This window comes from Symphalangus syndactylus, chromosome 17, assembly GCF_028878055.3.
Source record: "Symphalangus syndactylus isolate Jambi chromosome 17, NHGRI_mSymSyn1-v2.1_pri, whole genome shotgun sequence".
Lineage (NCBI taxonomy): Eukaryota > Metazoa > Chordata > Mammalia > Primates > Hylobatidae > Symphalangus > Symphalangus syndactylus.
Window position 1 is genome coordinate 82,322,698 of NC_072439.2, and position 19,347 is coordinate 82,342,044.

Sequence of the window (19,347 nt, forward strand, 5' to 3'; positions counted from 1 at the left end):
ATTTATCCTAGATTACAGCTCCAGCTATTTCGACGTAATAACGATCCCACGTACATTTTAAAAAGCAAACTTCTCACATACATCACTTCCTGGAAGCCCTAGTCAGCCTTTAGCCCAAGCAATGCTGAGCCCAATCCTTCGGCCTTCCGTAGTCTCGCTTGGTTTCGCGAGACCGAGGCTGAGCTCTGCCGCGCCGCCGCGCCGCCGTGGGGGCGGCCCCAGAACACTTCCGGGTGTAACTGGTTGTGCTGTCTGTGTACTTCCGGCAGCCTCCAGACGGTTTCTTCTGCTTCCCGTACCACCCGGTTCAAATAGCGGATACGGAACCGGGGGCTATCAGCCCATCGGCCTCCGGGCCCTGCAGTCTCTAGCCATGGACCGGGACCTTCTGCGGCAGTCGTTAAATTGCCACGGGTCGTCTTTGCTCTCTCTGCTTCGGAGCGAACAGCAGGATAATCCACACTTCCGGAGCCTCCTGGGGTCGGCCGCCGAGCCAGCCCGGGGCCCGCCGCCCCAGCAGCCGTTGCAGGGCAGGTAATGAGACGTTGGTGTCACTGCGCCACGGGAGAGGGGACGCAGCTCTGGCAGCCACTACCGCAGCCCCGGGTTTGCGTCTAGAGGAAGTGGAGCCGTGAGCACAGGAGGATCGCGTGCTGGTGTCTTGGGCTGGGTGGACGGGGGGCGCTCCTGGGGTGTGCAGTGCGGGATGCGGGCTGAACTTTTTGTCTGGCGCTGCTTGGTAGAGGCGCAGATTCCTTAGCTAAAATCCCTTGAGCTTTCCTATCTGAGTTGGAGGCGTCGCTTTTTAAGTTTCCCCGCTCTCCACCTCCAGGTTGGTTAATGAGGGAATGCCTAGTTAAAACTTTTTCTGAGGTTGTATGGTCTGGAGCTTAGGATGGAGCGGAATGGGCGATGAAAGCCATAAGCAGAAGGTTAGAAGTAAAGAGGCTTTGCAGATAACCCAATTTTCATATATATGTTTTTCTTTTTAAGAAAAGAGAAGAGAGTTGACAACATCGAGATACAGAAATTCATCTCCAAAAAAGCGGATCTGCTTTTTGCACTTTCCTGGAAATCAGATGCACCTGCAACTTCTGAAATTAATGAAGACAGTGAAGGTGAGTTTGGCCTTAAAACCTTTAAGATTGCGGCTCGATTTAACAGTACTTAGGTGAAACGGAACTCAAAACTATCGTTAGTGATTTTGTTAATTTTTTTTTTTTTTTTTTTTTTTAGATCATTATGCAGTCATGCCACCTTTAGAGCAATTCATGGAGATACCTAGTATGGATCGGAGAGAGCTGTTTTTCCGAGATATTGAGCGTGGTGATATAGTGATTGGAAGAATTAGTTCTATTCGGGAATTTGGTTTTTTCATGGTGTTGATCTGTTTAGGAAGTGGTATCATGAGAGATATAACCCACTTAGAAATCACAGTAAGTTATTTTTGTTACTTGGATTGCTTCTGTTTTTGTTAACTCATCTCAATGCAAGAATTATATGTTTGCATGCAGTTGTGTTCAAGTATACCTGCCAAGGTACTTTTGGAAAGTAAATGTTAATTGGAGAAAAATAGTTTAAAAAAATCAGTGAAAGTTACTTACCCAGTTTCTCCCTCCATTTCTGGTTTTTGGGATTTTTTAAATTTAAACTGTGGTTGGCAGGCACTGTTTTTTTTTCAATGCTCTAAAAGGTATCAGTGGACGTGGTGAGGGTGATTGATATTCAGACTTATTTCTTGTAGTTGAAATATGTATTCTTAATTAATATTTGGCATTGTATATTTTCATGTGGATAATTTGGAGAGAAGTTTCATTTATATATTTACAATAATTAAATGTAAGTGGTTTGTACATTATATTAAGATACTTTGCCCAAGATGGATAGTCCTGAATTTAAACTAATGTGTCAAGATAAAAGATTGGGTATTTGCCATCTATCCAGGCAGATAAAAAGGAAGAAAAGCAGAAGGTATTACAGATTGGATAACAAACAAAAACTTTGGAGAATTCGCATTTCATTTTCACTGGAATCCTTGATACCTTTTAGACAAATTTTAGTTTGTTTTTGATGCATGTTGTATGCTGTCATAAGCCATCATATTTGGTTCCTAAACTAATGGAAAGTTTCATGAGATTTTAGTTTTTTAACTGAACCAGCAAACATATTTTACTGTTTGGACACGGAAATTACTTTTAACTAAATCCCTATTTAAATTTTTACTTTAGGTTGTTCAACTACTAGCTGTTTCATACCGAACAACTAAGATAAAAGAAGACACTGTTCTTATCAAAGCTTGAAATGTCTGATGTTTTAAAATAATTCTCATTACAGGCTCTTTGTCCCTTAAGAGATGTGCCTTCTCACAGTAACCATGGGGATCCTTTATCATATTACCAAACTGGTGACATCATTCGAGGTGATTAGTTTCATCATACTAATAAAAAAGTAATGATAGTTGAATTTTTGTTTTTATTAAAAAAATACAGTCTAAGAGGGTAGTGTTTGGGAAAGTTTATATTTTTTATGTTAGTTTATGTTTTCTTACTAATCAGCTTAGTTCTCTTTTTTTTTCCTTAAGCTGGAATCAAGGATATTGACAGATACCATGAAAAGCTAGCGGTATCTCTGTATAGCTCTTCTCTTCCACCACACCTATCTGGTATTAAATTAGGTGTAATTAGCTCTGAAGAGCTTCCTTTATACTACAGGTAATTTATCCATATTATTTCAACAACAGTTCATTATAAAAGTCTCTTGGATTGAGGAATACCACATTTTTATAACAGTTAAATTACTTCAGACTTGGTAAAAGGAAACCATATCATAATATTGCCACACCATCTTATGCAAAAAATGGAATTAGTATTTAAACCTCAAATGATATTATTTCTTTACTAGAAATGGAATGTCAAATTAGTCATTTTACAATTTTTGTGTTTGTATTTTCTTTTTTTAAGGAGAAGTGTTGAACTAAATAGTAATTCTTTGGAGTCCTATGAAAATATCATGCAGAGTTCCTTGGGATTTGTTAATCCAGGAGTAGTTGAATTCCTTCTAGAAAAACTAGGAATAGATGAATCTAATCCGCCATCTTTAATGAGAGGCCTACAAAGGTATAGTACATCAGTATTACTCTTAGGTGGTGAGGGGAGTGGTGGTAAGCTCAGAAGCTGCTTTTAGCTGAAGGACGTATTGGACCATCCTACGCCACCTAGTAGCAGGCATATGCCAAAGGTTGAATGAACCACATGATCCCATCTTCTGGACTGGACTGTCTTATCAGTGATTAAGATGTGTACCATGTAACCAAGTAGAGAAGGATGCAGAAACTTTTTATAAGAATTTTGTGTGTATGCTAAAGAAAAATACTGGGTTTTTTTGTTTTTGTTTTCTGAGACGGAGTCTCACTCTGTCACCCAGGTTGGAGTGCAGTGGTGCGATCCCAGCTCACTGCAAGTTCCGCCTCCTGGGTTCATGCCATTCTCCTGCCTCAGCCTCCCAAGTAGCTGGGACTACAGGTGCCCGCTACCATGCCCGGCTAATTTTTTTTTTTTTTTTTTTTTTTTTAGTAGAGACGGGGTTTCACTGTGTTAGCCAGGATGGTCTCAATCTCCTGACCTCGTGATCCGCCCGCCTCGGCCTCCCAAAGTGCTGGGATTACAGGCGTGAGCCACTGCCCCTGGCCAAGAAAAATACTGTTTAACAATAATAATCATTTCGAAAGTTCAAAGATTTTGGTATATAAATAGAATGCAGATTTCTTGCTTGAGATTCATACTTTCACTGTCAAATGCCTGTCAAGTAGAATTAAGTATAGTTACTTAAAAAATATTTGTGGTTTAACTTTTTAATTTTTATTTTCTTTAATAGCAAAAATTTCTCTGAAGATGATTTTGCTTCTGCATTGAGAAAAAAACAATCTGCGTCTTGGGCTTTGAAATGGTATGAAGACTGTCTTTCAACAATTGCATTATATCTAGTCTAAAAGCTTAGGGCAAGGCAAGCATGCTTATATCATCAGTAAGACAAATTTGAGATGCATTAAAGTGATGCCTTTTTGACATGAGCTTTTCTTTTACAGATGTAAGTAGTCTTACATTTTACACTTAACAGATTTTACACTTAACAGATAAGTTTTATTCAGCATTTCACTTTTCTCAAAAGGAATTAGTATATTGATATCAGGGTTTCACCAATATTTGTTGTGAAAATGTCCAAAGGCAGAAGAATGTTCCTTAGGTATATTGTGAGTATTCTGAAAACTAATTATTTGCCAAGTTTGATGACATTTGCTTTTAAAACTTATTCACACTAACATTTTATTTAGATATTGTTTGAAGTGTTTGTGATGCTTTACAAATGTCTTTTTTAGTGTGAAGATCGGAGTTGACTATTTTAAAGTTGGACGCCATGTGGATGCTATGAATGAATACAATAAAGCTTTGGAAATAGACAAACAAAATGTGGAAGCTTTGGTAGCTCGTGGAGCATTGTAAGTGAATCATACATGGATTTTAAGGAATGTTTACCAGGTAAATGCGAACAAGATTTATGAAGAGCTTGTGAGATACAGCCCTCTAACTTTGTTTCATGTCTCTAGATACGCGACAAAAGGAAGTTTGAACAAAGCAATAGAAGATTTTGAGCTTGCGTTAGAAAACTGTCCAACTCACAGAAATGCAAGAAAATACCTCTGCCAGACACTTGTAGAGAGAGGAGGACAGTAAGTATCGGATTTTGTTTAATAGTGGAGGTCTAATGTTCAACCAACCACTAAAAAATTTTGAACTTAACATAAGGAAATAGTTTCTTAAGCACTTAATTTAGAACACTCTTGGTTTCAATAAATAAATGGAAAAGTACAAGAGATTAGGCAAATACTCATTTCCTGGATAATATACTCAAAAGTTTTTGGTTTAATGACTATGTTATTTGTATAGTCATTCCTGTTTGTGATCACAAATTCCAAGTTAATTAAATTTTGCAATATTCATTTATAATTCATAGGAACTTCTATTTAATGATTGGAGCAGCTTTTTACATTCTTACTATGTGGATAACTAGTACCTACTTATATGTGGTTGTCTTATAGCCTTGTATTGATGTCTTTAAGCAGAGTGAATAGCAATACCCTGTAGTTACGTAAGCCAGAGATACCGCTCATCTTTGCCTTGTCCTTTGTTTCCCATATCCGGTCTACTGACACAAAAGTGATCTCATTGTATTTGTTTTATAGTAATTTCTTTTTCCTTCTAGGAACCCAAAGCACTTTGCAATGTCTTTTAACTGCTCTATGTCCAAACTTTCTCATTCTAGTGTTTCACAACCCAGACTTGTGAGCTTCATCTAATGATTATGCTATTTACAGGCTCATTGTGATATATGTGTATGTTGGTATTTCCAAAGATTTCCAAAATTTTCTGTAGATAATTTTTCATAAACTACTAGGGAAAAAAACCTGCTGGTATAATTCTGTGCTAAAGTTCAAGATCATACTAAATTTGTAGACACCTATTTATCATGGGTTTTCGTGTATTACTGCAAAAATGTGCCAATATTGGACGTACACCTTTAGTTACTAGTAATGGATTTCTGTTTATGTGGTCTATGAAATAAATTACAGTAAAAAGCATATTATTTTGGTATTTTATCTTGGAAAATAATTTACTAAATGTGGCTTTTCCCTAATAAGCTCTCTCATATAAGCCTTTGACCTGTATGCATATTTGGATAGTTTTGTTGTTTTTACAAAAAAGCTAAATCTTTCTTTCAAATTTAGGTTAGAAGAAGAAGAAAAGTTTTTAAATGCTGAAAGTTACTATAAGAAAGCTTTGGCTTTGGATGAGACTTTTAAAGATGCAGAGGATGCTTTGCAGAAACTTCATAAATATATGCAGGTGATTCCTTATTTCCTCTTAGAAATTTAGTGATATTTGAAATAATGCGCAAACTTAATTTTCTCCTAAGGAAAACTATTCTAGATTACTCAAGTAAGGCATTATGAAAAGTTTCTTTTTAGGTATACTTTTTCCTAATTGGGTTTGACATTGCTTCATAGTGCCTCTGTTTTTGTCCATAATTGAAAGTAAAAATAGCTATGAGAAAACTATTACCTAAAGTTGGTATGTTGTTTTGAGAAATGTCCTTGTAGGGAACTTACCTGGTGGTTTTTAAATTATTGTTGCTACTATAATTGAGCTAATTATAAAAACCTTTTTGAGACATATTTTAAATTGTCTTTTCCTGTAATACTGATGATGATGTTTTCTCATGCATTTTCTTCTGAATTGGACCATTGCTGCTGTGTCTGTGACATCTGGTGCTGCTCATCCCCATCCACAAACTGGAAAATGATTTCCTATGTAATCATGCATCCAACTGGGCTGTGCTATTTTTTTAAATGGTTTGTATTTGAACATGGTGATTCCTCCTTCACTTCACCTTAATGGAATGTCTTTATTTGAATTTTATTTGTAAAATGTGTCCTGTGTAAATTTTTCAATCTTTAAAAATAATTTTTATGTACTTTTTTTTTTTTTTTTTTAACCTTTCTTGCACTCTGGGTCATGGGTACCACTGCAATGGCTTCCCCTTTTTTTATGGGATACCAACTGCAATATGGTCCTCAATGCTGTTCTGGCCATTTCAATGACTAATGCCAAACATCTGTATGACTAATTTTTTTATGTTAAAAAAATGCTGTTTAATGCTGGCTCTATGGTGATTTGGTTTTACTAAATTGGGTTTCTCGTTGGGGGTGGTCTTTTGAATACTGCGTTTTATATATTCTGCTATTTTTAACGTGTGGTTTTTTTCGATATCTGGGTTCTAAAAGAAATCTTTGGAATTAAGAGAAAAACAAGCTGAAAAGGAAGAAAAGCAGAAAACAAAGAAAATAGAAACAAGTGCAGAAAAGTTGCGTAAGCTCTTAAAAGAAGAGAAGAGGTAAACTATAATATTCAGTATTTTTAAACTTAAGGCAACTACTGAATTGAACCCAAAGTGCCATACGGAAGGTAAAGTAAATAAAAATATGAAAGTATTTCAAGTGGTAATCAATGACTGTTAAGAATCTTTAGCAAATATGTGTTCCATGTATTTTCTTATTAAAGAGATGAAGTGGAATTTAAGGCTAGAATTCTACAAAAAAAAAAGTATCTTAGAATTAAAATATAGAATAAGTTACTTTAATTATATTTTAGGAAGAAATGTTTTAGAACTAGAGCGGTGGTTCTCAACTAGGGGTGGATTTATTCACCCGGGGACATTTGACAAGTTCTGGAGACATTTTTGATTGCCATAACTGATAGGGTGCTACTGCATCTAGTGTATAATGGTCAGGGATGCTCTTAAACATTCTGTAACACACAGGTCAGCTCCCATCCCCACCCCCACCCCCAACAAAAAATTATTTGGCTGAAAATACCAGTAATCAGGTGAAGAAACCATGAACTAGAGGTAGCCAAATAAAAAAGTTGAGTTCTCCTTTATGTGTTCAGTAGTCTGAAGTTTTTAAGGCAGTGTTGAAAAAAGTCTGTCTTTCAGAAATGATGGATTTGCTTACAGTGATACCTGTCTACAAGCATTTTTTCCCCCAAACGTGCTTAATAGTAAAATTAGATCTTGTAGTAGCCGAGATTATTGTATCATTTATCTGAACCACAGCTTTTATAAAATCTTTAAAGGAAACAAATAGGGCCCACATCTTTATGAATAATTTAGAAACATTTTTGTACATACATGACAAATGACCTGTTTTTTTTTAGGCTAAAGAAGAAAAGAAGAAAATCAACTTCTTCTTCTTCTTCAAGTGTTTCTTCTGCTGATGAATCAGTGTCTTCATCATCATCCTCTTCCTCTTCTGGTCACAAAAGGCATAAGAAACATAAGAGGAACCGTTCAGAGTCTTCTCGCAGTTCCAGAAGGCATTCATCTAGGGCATCCTCAAATCAGATAGATGAGAATAGGAAAGATGAGTGCTACCCAGTTCCAGCTAATACTTCAGCATCTTTTCTTAACCATAAACAAGAAGTGGAGAAACTACTGGGGAAGCAGGATAGGTTACAGTATGAAAAGACACAGATAAAAGAGAAAGATAGATGCCCTCTCTCTTCATCTTCACTTGAAATACCGGATGATTTTGGAGGTAGGTCTGAAGATCCAAGAGATTTTTATAATAGCTATAAAACCCAAGCAGGTAGTAGCAAAACAGAAAAGCCATATAAATCAGAAAGACATTTTTCCAATAGAAGAAATTCCTCAGATTCCTTCTGTAGGAATTCAGAGGACAAGATTTATGGTTATAGGAGATTTGAAAAGGATATAGAGGGAAGAAAAGAGTACTATAGAAGGTGGGAACCAGGTTCTGTGAGGCATTCTACCTCACCAGCAAGCTCAGACTACTCTTGGAAGTCAGCTGAGAAATACAAAAAATATGCTCACTCTGGATCACGTGATTTCAGTAGACATGAGCAAAGATACCGTTTAAATACAAATCAAGGAGAATATGAAAGAGAGGACAATTATGGGGAGGATATCAAAACAGAGGTTCCAGAAGAACATGCACTAAGTAGCAAAGAACACTCAGAAAGCAGTGTTAAAAAAAATTTACCTCAGAATTTACTGAATATATTTAATCAGATAGCTGAATTTGAAAAAGAAAAAGGAAATAAGTCAAAAACTTAATACACCAAGGATATTGGCACCATTACACAAAATGCCATTAAGTGAAGTTTTTGGTTGTATTAGTCATAACAGTTCAGTGCAGAAATCTCTGCTCCTAAAGTTATTTGTGGAGTTTACAGGAAACAAATGCTTTTAAGCTTTTCTCAAATTTTGTTTCAGTTGTAGGTCCCTTGTCACAGCTTGGTTTTTAGACTTTATATGTTTATGTACAGTATATTACTCTTGACAGTTTGAATTTCTTCACCTAAAGATAATTCTCTGAAAGTACTGTTTCTTCATTCTATTGCGGTATATGAGAATTCCTGGGTGCATCTTATTCTGCTGTTTGAGAGAAAAATTTGTGCATTGAACACTTGGATCATTTTTATAAAAATTGATTTCATTTTCTTTTCTGTTAAATTAAAAATCGTCAGCTTTTGAAAGATTATGTGTTCGAATGTTTCTTGAACACTATATTATCAGTTTAAATATTACATTTTTTGCCCAATTTTTTTTTTAATTTTTAAATGGTAGATTATATGTCTTAATTTTCCTCTAAAGCCCAATTTGATTAAAAGTGGTTTGTGAACAGTCATTGGCTTCCACCCAGCATAAGTGCCTTAGGAATACGATCATAAAAGTTGAGTAGGAGCCCATTTTGCTTATTTCTCCGTTACTATTTTTTACCTCATTGCTAGCATAGCCATAAAAAGCTTTTTAGCTTTAAATATTTGCAAGGCCCTTAGGGCCTGTATTCCAGGCAAGGGTAAATCAGAAAAGAAAAAAATCCTTTTAGCAAAAACATAGCAGTAGCAGAGAAGCACATTGTAAATCTGGCTTTTCTTTAGGGAAAGAAAATTGGGAAACTCTCCTAGTGTTGCAGATGTTCAGTCCAGAAGGCACTAGGCATGTTTTTAAATCTGACCTGTATTTCTTCTTACCACCTCCTGTGCCTTGATGCTTCTCTGATGACGCCTTTCTCAGAGTCTGAATAAATAACTAGACCAACTAGAGCCTGGTTTTACTCAATAAATTCCAGCAGCTAGAGCTGAAGAACAAAGAGACTTGGATTATAAAGATCCTCCCCAAATTGCTGAAAATAGTGTGGTATATTCTTTGGGAGATAGAGGTAGGAGTCATAGGTACTGGGTTTATGATGTCATTAGAGTTTGCAGTTTAAGATTCTCGAAGCTGTAAATTACAATAGGCTTTAGATACTATCACACACAATGACACTAGATAAGTGGGTGGGTAGCTGGGTATCTACAGAGGTCTAAGTGAGGGAGAATAATAGAGGAAGAAGAGACTTATTCCTGGTTCTGTCTTGCAGTTCTTGCCAACAGTAAAATGTCCAGGCCTTAAGTACTGGGTGTGTATTATTTGTGTCTATCAAACTGCAGTAATGAGAGCCTAGTGAAAAATCTGAAATTTCTTTTGCAATTGGAACAGTGAAAAGAAACCTTGGTCAAGAGCAATAGATAATGGTGGTAGAAATCGGCTAGTCACTCAAAGCATTAGTCTTTGCACCAAGAAGAAGCTTCTTTAAGAAATTCATCTTAAAAAGAGTTCTTAATTCTATGTATTAATAGCTCCAGTATCATCTTTACATAGTCTCCTACATAGTCGTGTTTATAAAGAGTGAAAACTACCTCTTGGCATAGCCTTTGACCTTCTGGAATCCCTAGTTCAGCTTAAAATTTTAAACACAACATTTAAAAAAATCTTTTTCCTTCATGTAAATTTAAGGGGTACACATGCATTTTTGTTACATGGATCTATCATGTAGTGGTGAAGTCTGGGCTTCTAGTGTAACCATCACCCAAATGATGTACATTGTACCCATTTCATAATTTCTCATCCCTCACCCCCCTGCCAACCTACCAACATTGGTGTAGGCATATTCATGATTCAGACCTCAAAAGTGCAAGCAAGAGGGGCTGAGTACAGTCACTCATGCCTGTAATCCCAGCACTTGAGGCTGAGGGAGGAGGATTGCTTGAGGCTAGAAGTTTGAGACTGGCTTGGGCAACGCAGCATGACTCCATCCAAATAAGTTGGGTGTGGTGGTGCATGCCTATAGTCCCAGCTATGCAGGAGGATCGCTTGAGTCCAGGAGTTTGAGGCTGCAGTGAGCTCTGATTGTGCCACTGCACTCCAACTTGGGTGACAGCCAGACTGGTGTCTTAAACACAACAAAAACAAAATGGGACTTAAGTAAGTTGCAAAGCTCTTGCACAGCAAAAGAAATAACACAGTGAACAGACAACCTGCAGAATGGGACAAAATGTGCAAACTATGCATCAGACGGGATTCATCCAGAATTTACAAGGAATTCAACAAACCAAATCACCCTATCCAAAAGTGAGCAGAAAACATGAATAGGTATTTTTCAAAAGAAGACATGAAAATGGCCAAGAAGCGTATGAAATAATAATACTCAACATCACTAATTAGAGAAATGCAAATTAAAACCAAGTGAGATCTCTCTCATCAGTCAGAATGGCTATTACACACCATTCAATGTAAGAGAATAGTACTTTATCCTGTAGGCTGCTTGAATTTATTAGGTAGGCGCAAAAGTAATTGCAGTTTATGCCATATTAAGCAGAGTATACAACCAATTTCTAAGGAAGCTGGTCACAGCAAAAATTATTGGGGAATTACATTGTCAAGAATAGCGACATCTTCAGTAATTTTTCTCAAGATCATATATTGCCATATCTTGGTCTCCATAAGCAGATGAAGCACGACTTTTGGATATGAGGATAAGTGTCCAGATTTAGAGATAGGTTGATCCCCTGTTGCACCATTTATCATTACTACACTGAAGTTAGAACTGTTATTTAAGGATTAAATGTAGATTTGTATGCTGGCCTAAGAACCAAACCATTCCACAAATACTGTGCTAAGCTCCAGGTGGCAACTCAGTAAGTAGAAGTTGTTATATAGTGCAATTTCTGTGTGTCAAGCCCTGTGCATCTTTTTTATATTATCAAATTCAATAAACTTGTAGGTAACTTTCTCTGTCTATAGTACAAATGAGGAAGACAGGGAAGTAACTATCCAAGGTTACAGAGCTAGTAAGATACAACCTCTGCCTTCATAGAACAGTGTTTAATATTACTTCAAGTTTTAAGTAATTGCCAAACTAGCATAGGGCTGAGAATAAGAACTTTGATGAGCAAAGTGACTTTAGTTAGTTTTTAGGTCTTACAAATCTCATGCATTAGAGCAGTACTTTAGCCAAAAATTTTATTACCTAGCTTTTTTTTTTTGCCCACCTTATTCTTTGGACTTTGCTATGCCTTTTTCCTATTTCTAAAACAAAACAAAAAATCAGGAGAACTATTCACTACCACTACTGCTTTTCAGAAAGAAATACAAACAACAGTTCTAAAATAATGACAGTTGTAATGAGCATTTTTTCCCAAGGTTTGAAGGAGACACGTGTACATTCATGAATTCTAATACATTTATTTAAAATCCAGTTTTATAATATTCCACACTCTATTCCAGGAGTACAAAGTGTTGGGCACATGTTATAATGAAGTGTTAACTGGAAAAACTACTACATTTGGCAGTCTACCTCCAACTGTAAATGAAATTTCTATTGCAAATCAAGTCATATCTAGCTTTCATTAAATCGTTTATTAAATCAAGAAAATTTCAAAATTCTTTATACTTGGTTGGCTGTATCTGAAAGCAAATCTTTAATGTGTTTGATTTATTTCAAGGTCAGAAGTGATTTTTATAAATTTAAGCTGCATTTTAAAATTGATACACAGTGTTTCTCTTACTGATTTCTTTTTGGGGGCGGTAGGGGTTGATGCTATTTTTTGGTTAAAAATTATAGCAAAAGAAGAAACTGCCTTTAACAATTTTTCTCCCCAAAAGTCTGAGAAATAGTTACTTTGAATAAAGAAAACCTAATTTTGGTGTCTTGTAGGGTAAATGAGATTTTCACATTGTAATACGCTCATTAATAGTACAGTAAATCTTTAGAAATTTCTTCTTGAAAGATTGTTACATTAGAAGTGAGTGTAGTTTCGTGAAATGATGAAGCAAACTATTTTCTAACACTACGAACATCAAAATTACAGTGAAATACAGCATTTTTCCTATGTTTGTATAACATGTAGCCTTGTCAAGAATCTGCTATTAATGTTTTTCTTCAGTATGAAGAAAACGGTAGAGAAAATGAGAACGTTCCTTTTTTTTTTTTAAACTATCAGTTTACACTTACCACTAAGTTTTTACACTTTCCACTAGATAAAATGTGTTGGGTCGTTTTGTATTTTAAAGTATATTTTTGTTTTTGTGTTTACGACTTTTTCAGAAGAGATTAAAATGTTTATTTGCTGCTCTTTTTGCTCTTACCATTACTAGAGCTACTACTAGCACTAGTTGGCCTTGAAGGGCTGCCTACTAGTGAAGTGGAGGCCGGGAATTTAAGCTCCAATACTTTAATTGAAGACTGAGAAGTAGATGTACTTGTACTCCTAGATGACCTGGAAGAAAAACCAGGATTATAAATTTAATGCAAAGTTTATATTTTAGTATAGACCCTCTCATTATTGGCCAAAGGTACCATAATTCCGTAAGTAAAGAGATCAAAAAAGTACACATTAGTAGTGTTAATAAGTTTTTAAATGACCATCAATAGATATCAAAAAATTTAAATAGGAAAAGAAAGATGAACACAGATGAGTTTCAAACCAGTAGAAAAGTAGTTTAATAAGTATGTTCCTACATGGTAAAAATGCTTTGAACTGTAATCAGTTTTTTAGAGTTGGAATCATTAAGCATTGAAAGTTTCCAAGACAGAGGAAAGAGGGCCAAGAGGATTTGGTGCTGGCAAAAATAATTAAAATGATACCTTTTGTAATTTAAGCTGAAGAGAAGAGAGAAGCATATTGATGGATAAAGTGGTAGGGTCATTTGAAAAACAACTAGCTATATAATTCTGAAAAAAGTTTTAAATATATATTTTATGAAAGTATAGGGATGTTCAGTTATATAGAAACAGTTTTTTATACTTAAATGAAAGACTGTTTTTTAGGGGCCTCTTCATGAAATTTTTACCTGGACTAAGGAATAGTAATTTAATAAGCTGCTGAATGCAGGAGATTGTGAATTCTAAAATCAGGATCATTATTAATAAATTTTTGTCAGCAAAGCACAAGAATGTTGGCTTAAGCATCTGGTGATAGAATTCTGGATAACAACTGCAGAAGAAAAAAAGGGGTTTCCTTTTGAGCAAAATAAAGCTTCATAAAGTCAAATCCTGATTATGTAAAATACCAGTGTGGTTTGAATCACAAAAATCATATTCTATATGTCTGTACATCTAAGCTGCCCTTATATGTTTTTTTAAAAATTCCCCCAACGTGGGGGTTCACCCCCAAAGGCTAGATGTAGCCCGCAAATTTATTTCTGTTTTATCCTACTGAAATAGCTCATAGTCACAGAGCCCTTGGGCTATACTGGAAATAGTGACACCAGCAGAAGTCAGAAGGAAATTCTTGTTCTGCTGGCTGTTTCTGCATCTAATCTATACGATGCTGACTAGCGAGATGTCTGAGAGTGAAAAGAATACTGGCAGTGAGAGCGTGGGCCTAACAGCTGCAGTGATGTAGAAGTGGCTGGAATCACTTAGTGTACAGCTGTGAAAGTTAAGCAGATTTTTTTTTTAACCCTCCACTTACCTTGCTGATAGTAGTGAAGTATGTGAAGGAGATCTAGAACTCTGACGACTGCCTTTAGTGCTAGCGGTAGGTAGTTCTAACCCACTCTGGAGGAATATTCAATAGCAATCATTAGTACTACTTACTGTTTTTTAGAAGAGAAATATTTTCAATTAGCTTTCACTTCATGATGAATGTCATGAAAGTTTTTATTTTCATGAAGTTTTTAATATATTTAATAGAAGGTGCTGTATTACCTGTTGAAAGTATGTTTGAAGGATAATATGGATCTCAGTATTTTCTTCTATGATACCAACTAACACTTCGTCAATAACCTTGTGAAACTGTTTCATTTCACGAAGTTTGATGTCTTGTTCTTCCAGTGTTTCATCTTTTGTGTCTTTCAAAAGACGGATTTCCTTTGTGAGTTTTGCACACTGTTGGTAAATAATAGTCAATTGTTCTATAAACCTGTTTACCAGAATTTAATGTTTTTAATAGATGAAGGAGGATTTGGGACTTCAAAAATGTAAATATGACAGGTCAGTTTTTAAAAGATATCAATACCTGTTTGGTCACTCTTTCTAATTTTGGCTTCTGCTCCTCCGTTTCTTTACTTAGTTGAAATGAATAAGCCTGCTTCTCTGATAACTTTTCTTTGACATTATTTGCTAAATGTTCTATAACATCTAATGTATTTTCCATGCTCTGTAGAAAAAATATTAACATGTATTTTTTAGAATCAGAAATTGACTTTTATAACTTGTCATTTATCAAGTATTCATTTAATTTTAATTCATTTATTTTTGTACATAATATACATTATTTCTGTTGATGTATCTCTTAATGATGTCTCGGTCAATGATGGACTGCATATATGATGGTCCCATATGATTATAATGGAGCTGAAAAATTCCTGTTAACCTAGCAACATTGTAATGTTGTGGCACAATACATTACTCATGAGTTTGTGGTGATGCCTGGTGTAAACAAACCTGCATTGCCAGTCATATAAAAGTCTAGCACATACAATTATGTACAGCGCATAATACTTGATAGTGATAATAAAAGATATTACTGATTTATGTATTTACTATACAACATACTTTTATTATTTTACAGTGTACTCCTATCTATTTAAAAAGTTAACTATAAAACAGCCTCAGGCAGGTCCTTCAGGAGATATTCCAGAAGAGGGCATTGTTATCATAGATGACAGCTCCATTCATGTTACTGACCCTGAAGACCTTCAAGTGGGACAAGATACGGAGGTGGAAGACAGTGGTATTGATGATCCTGACCACGGGTAGGATTAGGTTTGTGTGTGTGTATGTGTCTTAGTTTTTAACAAAAAAGTTAAAAAGTAAAAAAATTAAAAATAGAAAAACACTTAGAGAATAAGGATATAAAGAATATTTTTGTGCAGTTGAACAATGAGTGCTTAAGCTAAGTGTCATCACAAAAGAGTAAAAATATTTTACAAAATTAAAAATGTTTAAAGTTAAAAAGCTCGGCTGGGCGCAGTGGCTCATGCTTGTAATCCCAGCACTTTGGGAGGCCGAGGCGGGCGGATCACGAGGTCAGGAGATCGAGACCACAGTGAAACCCCGTCTCTACTAACAATACAAAAAAATTAGCCGGGCGTGGTGGCGGGCGCCTGTAGTCCCAGCTACTCGGAGAGGCTGAGGCAGGAGAATGGCGTGAACCCGGGAGGCAGAGCTTGCAGTGAGCTGAGATTGCGCCACTGCATTCCAACCTGGGAGACAGAGCGAGACTCCGTCTCAAAAAAAAAAAAAAAATTAAAAAAATACAGTTAAAAAGCTCTAGTAAGCTAAGGTCAATTTATTATTGGAGAAATAAAGTTATTTTTATGAATTTACTGTAGCCTAAGTGTACATTGTTTATCATGTCTACAGTAGTGTATAGCAATTAGGCCTTCACGTTCTCTCACCACTCACTGACTCACCCAGAGCAGCTTCCAGTCCTGCAAGCTCCATTTATGGTAAGTGCCCTGTACAGGTGTGCCATTTTTTTAATCCATTATACCATATTTTTATTGTACCTTTTCTATGTTTAGATTTGTTTAGATACACAAGTACCATTGTGTTACAGTTCCTATAGTACTCAGTACAGTAACACACTTTACAAGCTTATAGCCTAGGAACAATAGGCTATACCGTCTAGGTTTGTGTAAGTACACTCTTATGATGTTCACACAGTGACAGAATCGCCCAAGGATGCATTCGTCAGAACACATTCCCATTGTTATGCAATGCATGACTGTATAATGGTTTTATGGATTAAATTTTGTATGTAATTCAACTGGAAAGTATTTTTATGGTATTTTGGAAATAATAAAACAATGACAATTGAAATCATGGAATCTGCAAAGATTCACAGTATCTCTTCTGCTTTATTAGTAAAATCAATGTTTAGCACCTGCTTACAAGGCACTTTTTTTTTTTTTAATTATACTTTAAGTTTTAGGGTACATGTGCACAACGTGCGGGTTTGTTACATATGTATACATGTGCCATGTTGGTGTGCTGCACCCATTAACTCGTCGTTTAACATTAGATATGTCTCCTAATGCTATCCCTTCCCACTCCCCCCACCCCACAACAGGCTGTGTGTGTGATGATCCCCTTCCTGGGTCCATGTGTTCTCACTGTTCAATTCCCACCTGTGAGTGAGAACATGCGGTGTTTGGTTTTTTGTCCTTGCGATAGTTTGCTGAGAATGATGGTTTCCAGCTTCATCCATGTCCCTACAAAGGACATGAACTCATCCTTTTTTATGGCTGCATAGTATTCCATGGTGTATATGTGCCACATTTTCTTAATCCAGTCTATCATTGTTGGACATTTGGGTTGGTTCCAAGTCTTTGCTATTGTGAATAGACAAGGCACATTCTTTTATCTTTCAGTGATTTGCCTTAGTAACTACTTTCTACTAGATTATTATTTTTTCTTTCAAACTTTTTTGTTTTAAGGAGCAGTCTTAATGTGATCTTTAAGAAATTAAAGTTCATTAAAGGGTTAATGGGTAGATCATAATAACCATGATCTACCAACTAATAACAAGTAATCATCAGGGCTTACCACTGGGATTTTAACTAATTTACCTAACACTCTGAGCACTTGTTTTTGTCTCCTTTAAATGAGACTGTTATCTCTTACTATCTGCTTCCCTAAAAGAAATTCTAAATAACTGTCTTCATGGTGAAGAGCAAGAGAATAGAAGTAGCAGTAATGATAGTTGACTTTTATTGAAGGCAGATTACTAAAATGCCTGTAGAATTTACCTGGATGTCTTCTTGAAGTTCTCTGATTTGTCTTTGTTTGTATCTGTATTTTTCATCAACAGCTCTTTTTTGTTCTTCTAGTTGAATTTTTAGCTCATACTCATCACCTGAAATGTAGAACATTTTTAGTTTAAAATTTCAACATACTATGTAGAAATCAATTTTAAAGTATTATGTAAATTGCACCAATATTTTTGTTATGAAAGGTTAAATTTTTTATATCCACTTGCAGAAAAACACTATGGGTATGTAGTAGCCATTTCTTGTTTTGTCAACATAGAGCAGTAATACGCTGCCATTTTTTTTCAGTTTTTGAATTAATTACCCTAGAGAGGTGATATGCCATACAGATCCTGAACTAATAATGGAAGTAACACCCTAGAAAACCACTTAGCAAAAAAATGGCCTGGGGGGAGGAAAGAAAAGGGATTAGTTTTTCTGACCCAGTCTAACATAGTATACTTTTGTTCTTCCTCATGTCTCACAGTGTTCCTTTTAACTATACACTCGTCACTGTATATATGTATAAAAAAAGTTTAACTCCTACATACTAGATGGAGTCACTTTTTTAAAAGATTGCTTATAATTGTTGTTACAGCTGTTCAGCACTTGAAGGGTATTTTCTAGAGCGTAGATTTCTTTTTCAGCTTTGTTGATCTTGGCGTCCAAACAGTCACCTTCCCTTTGAAGTTCTTCTTTTTCTTGAGCAGCCTATGAAGTACAGAATAGAACTGGTTGAATAAAAGCATTTACTATGGGAAGAAATGCCTAATGGCTGTCTTTGGGGCAGAAAATAGTTGACTTGTGACAATAACAGTTTATCTCGTGACCTACATACAGCACCAAGCATTTATTTCTTGCACTTGATTTACAGTGAAAGCCCAAATTATCAGGCCTTCAAAATATGGCACATAGGATACAGAATTCAAAACCGTGATGGAAATGTAGTAACTAACCAAAGCTTATATAAAAATTTCCAGCAAAAATTGCCAAAGAGTTAATCAAGTATAAATATTACTGGGAAGAAAGGGAGGGAGGTTTGATACTAGATATTAAATCAGAAGAATGTTTCTGGCCTGAAAGACTTTCAGGAACACTTTATTTCAAAATTGAGGAGTAAAAGAGGTAAAATGGCATGTATTTTGCCACAATTTTAAAAATAATTTTTTTTAAAAAAAGATCATTGTAATAAATGTGGCTGAAAAAGATGAAGTCTGTGAATTGCTAAAGACCAAAATTATTTCCTCTAAGAGTGGACATACTCAGTGACTTTCTACCAGGGTAATGCTGTTACTGGGCTAGGTTCTCTAGAGCTGTACCTAAACAATTCCAAAGAACATCCTAAAGGCTGACATAGATAGTATGCATATAGATACATATATGTGTGTATATATATGCAAGAAAATTTTTAGTCAAAATCACTAATAATTTCATTTTAATTTATTCAGTTCTTAGATGTATGTATTTAAACCTGAATGTAGTCAATTAGAAATACAAAGTTTTTTCCGATTATTTTTATTTGTAAAAATTTATGGCATACAAGTATATTTTGTTACATTGGTATATTGTGTAGTGGTGACTAGTGTACTACCCATTGTTGGAATACTGTACATTGTACCCATTAAGTAATTTCTCATTATCCATGTCCCTCTGATACCTCCACCATGCTTCTGAGTCTTCCGTGTCTATCAC

At 35.6% G+C, this 19,347-nt stretch overlaps 2 protein-coding genes and 1 long non-coding RNA gene across 9 annotated transcripts in view; 1 reads left to right on the top strand and 2 right to left on the bottom strand.

Annotated features, from left to right (window-relative positions):
- LOC134733129 (uncharacterized) overlaps positions 1 to 201 on the bottom strand; it is a 19,585-nt gene extending 19,384 nt beyond the window's left edge. Inside the window, exon 1 of the long non-coding RNA XR_010116666.1 lies at positions 55 to 201. This is a non-coding gene — a long non-coding RNA (uncharacterized lncRNA). The remainder of the gene's footprint in view (positions 1 to 54) is intronic.
- Positions 106 to 16,729, top strand: TTC14 (tetratricopeptide repeat domain 14). 3 transcript variants are annotated; one of them, XM_063621761.1, is made up of 13 exons: positions 231 to 534; positions 994 to 1,118; positions 1,237 to 1,436; positions 2,335 to 2,419; positions 2,582 to 2,711; positions 2,961 to 3,116; positions 3,874 to 3,945; positions 4,376 to 4,495; positions 4,604 to 4,726; positions 5,783 to 5,900; positions 6,839 to 6,948; positions 7,770 to 8,149; positions 15,474 to 16,729. In XM_063621761.1, the coding sequence occupies exons 1-13, from the start codon at positions 374 to 376 to the stop codon at positions 15,659 to 15,661; spliced, it is 1,968 nt and encodes a 655-aa protein (XP_063477831.1). In that variant the 5' UTR covers positions 231 to 373; the 3' UTR covers positions 15,662 to 16,729. The 3 variants fall into 3 exon arrangements, 2 of the variants coding, with proteins under 2 accessions (XP_063477830.1, XP_063477831.1); XM_063621760.1 differs by lacking the exon at positions 15,474 to 16,729 and having other exon boundaries at positions 106 to 534; positions 7,770 to 9,110; XR_010116663.1 differs by lacking the exons at positions 7,770 to 8,149; positions 15,474 to 16,729 and having other exon boundaries at positions 5,783 to 6,406; positions 6,839 to 6,899.
- Positions 12,122 to 19,347, bottom strand: part of CCDC39 (coiled-coil domain 39 molecular ruler complex subunit) — a 70,432-nt gene continuing 63,206 nt past the window's right edge. For 4 of the 5 annotated variants that reach the window (XM_063621748.1, XM_063621747.1, XM_063621750.1 and 1 more), the window contains 6 exons: positions 18,207 to 18,366; positions 17,656 to 17,762; positions 14,919 to 15,059; positions 14,609 to 14,788; positions 14,373 to 14,458; positions 12,122 to 13,175 (listed from right to left, as the gene is read on the bottom strand). In XM_063621748.1, the coding sequence (XP_063477818.1) occupies positions 13,019 to 13,175; positions 14,373 to 14,458; positions 14,609 to 14,788; positions 14,919 to 15,059; positions 17,656 to 17,762; positions 18,207 to 18,366 (831 nt within the window). In that variant the 3' untranslated portion in view covers positions 12,122 to 13,018. Of the gene's footprint in view, positions 13,176 to 14,372; positions 14,459 to 14,608; positions 14,789 to 14,918; positions 15,060 to 17,187; positions 17,239 to 17,655; positions 17,763 to 18,206; positions 18,367 to 19,347 lie in introns of those variants that run through there. The other variant, XM_063621751.1, reaches the window with a different exon arrangement.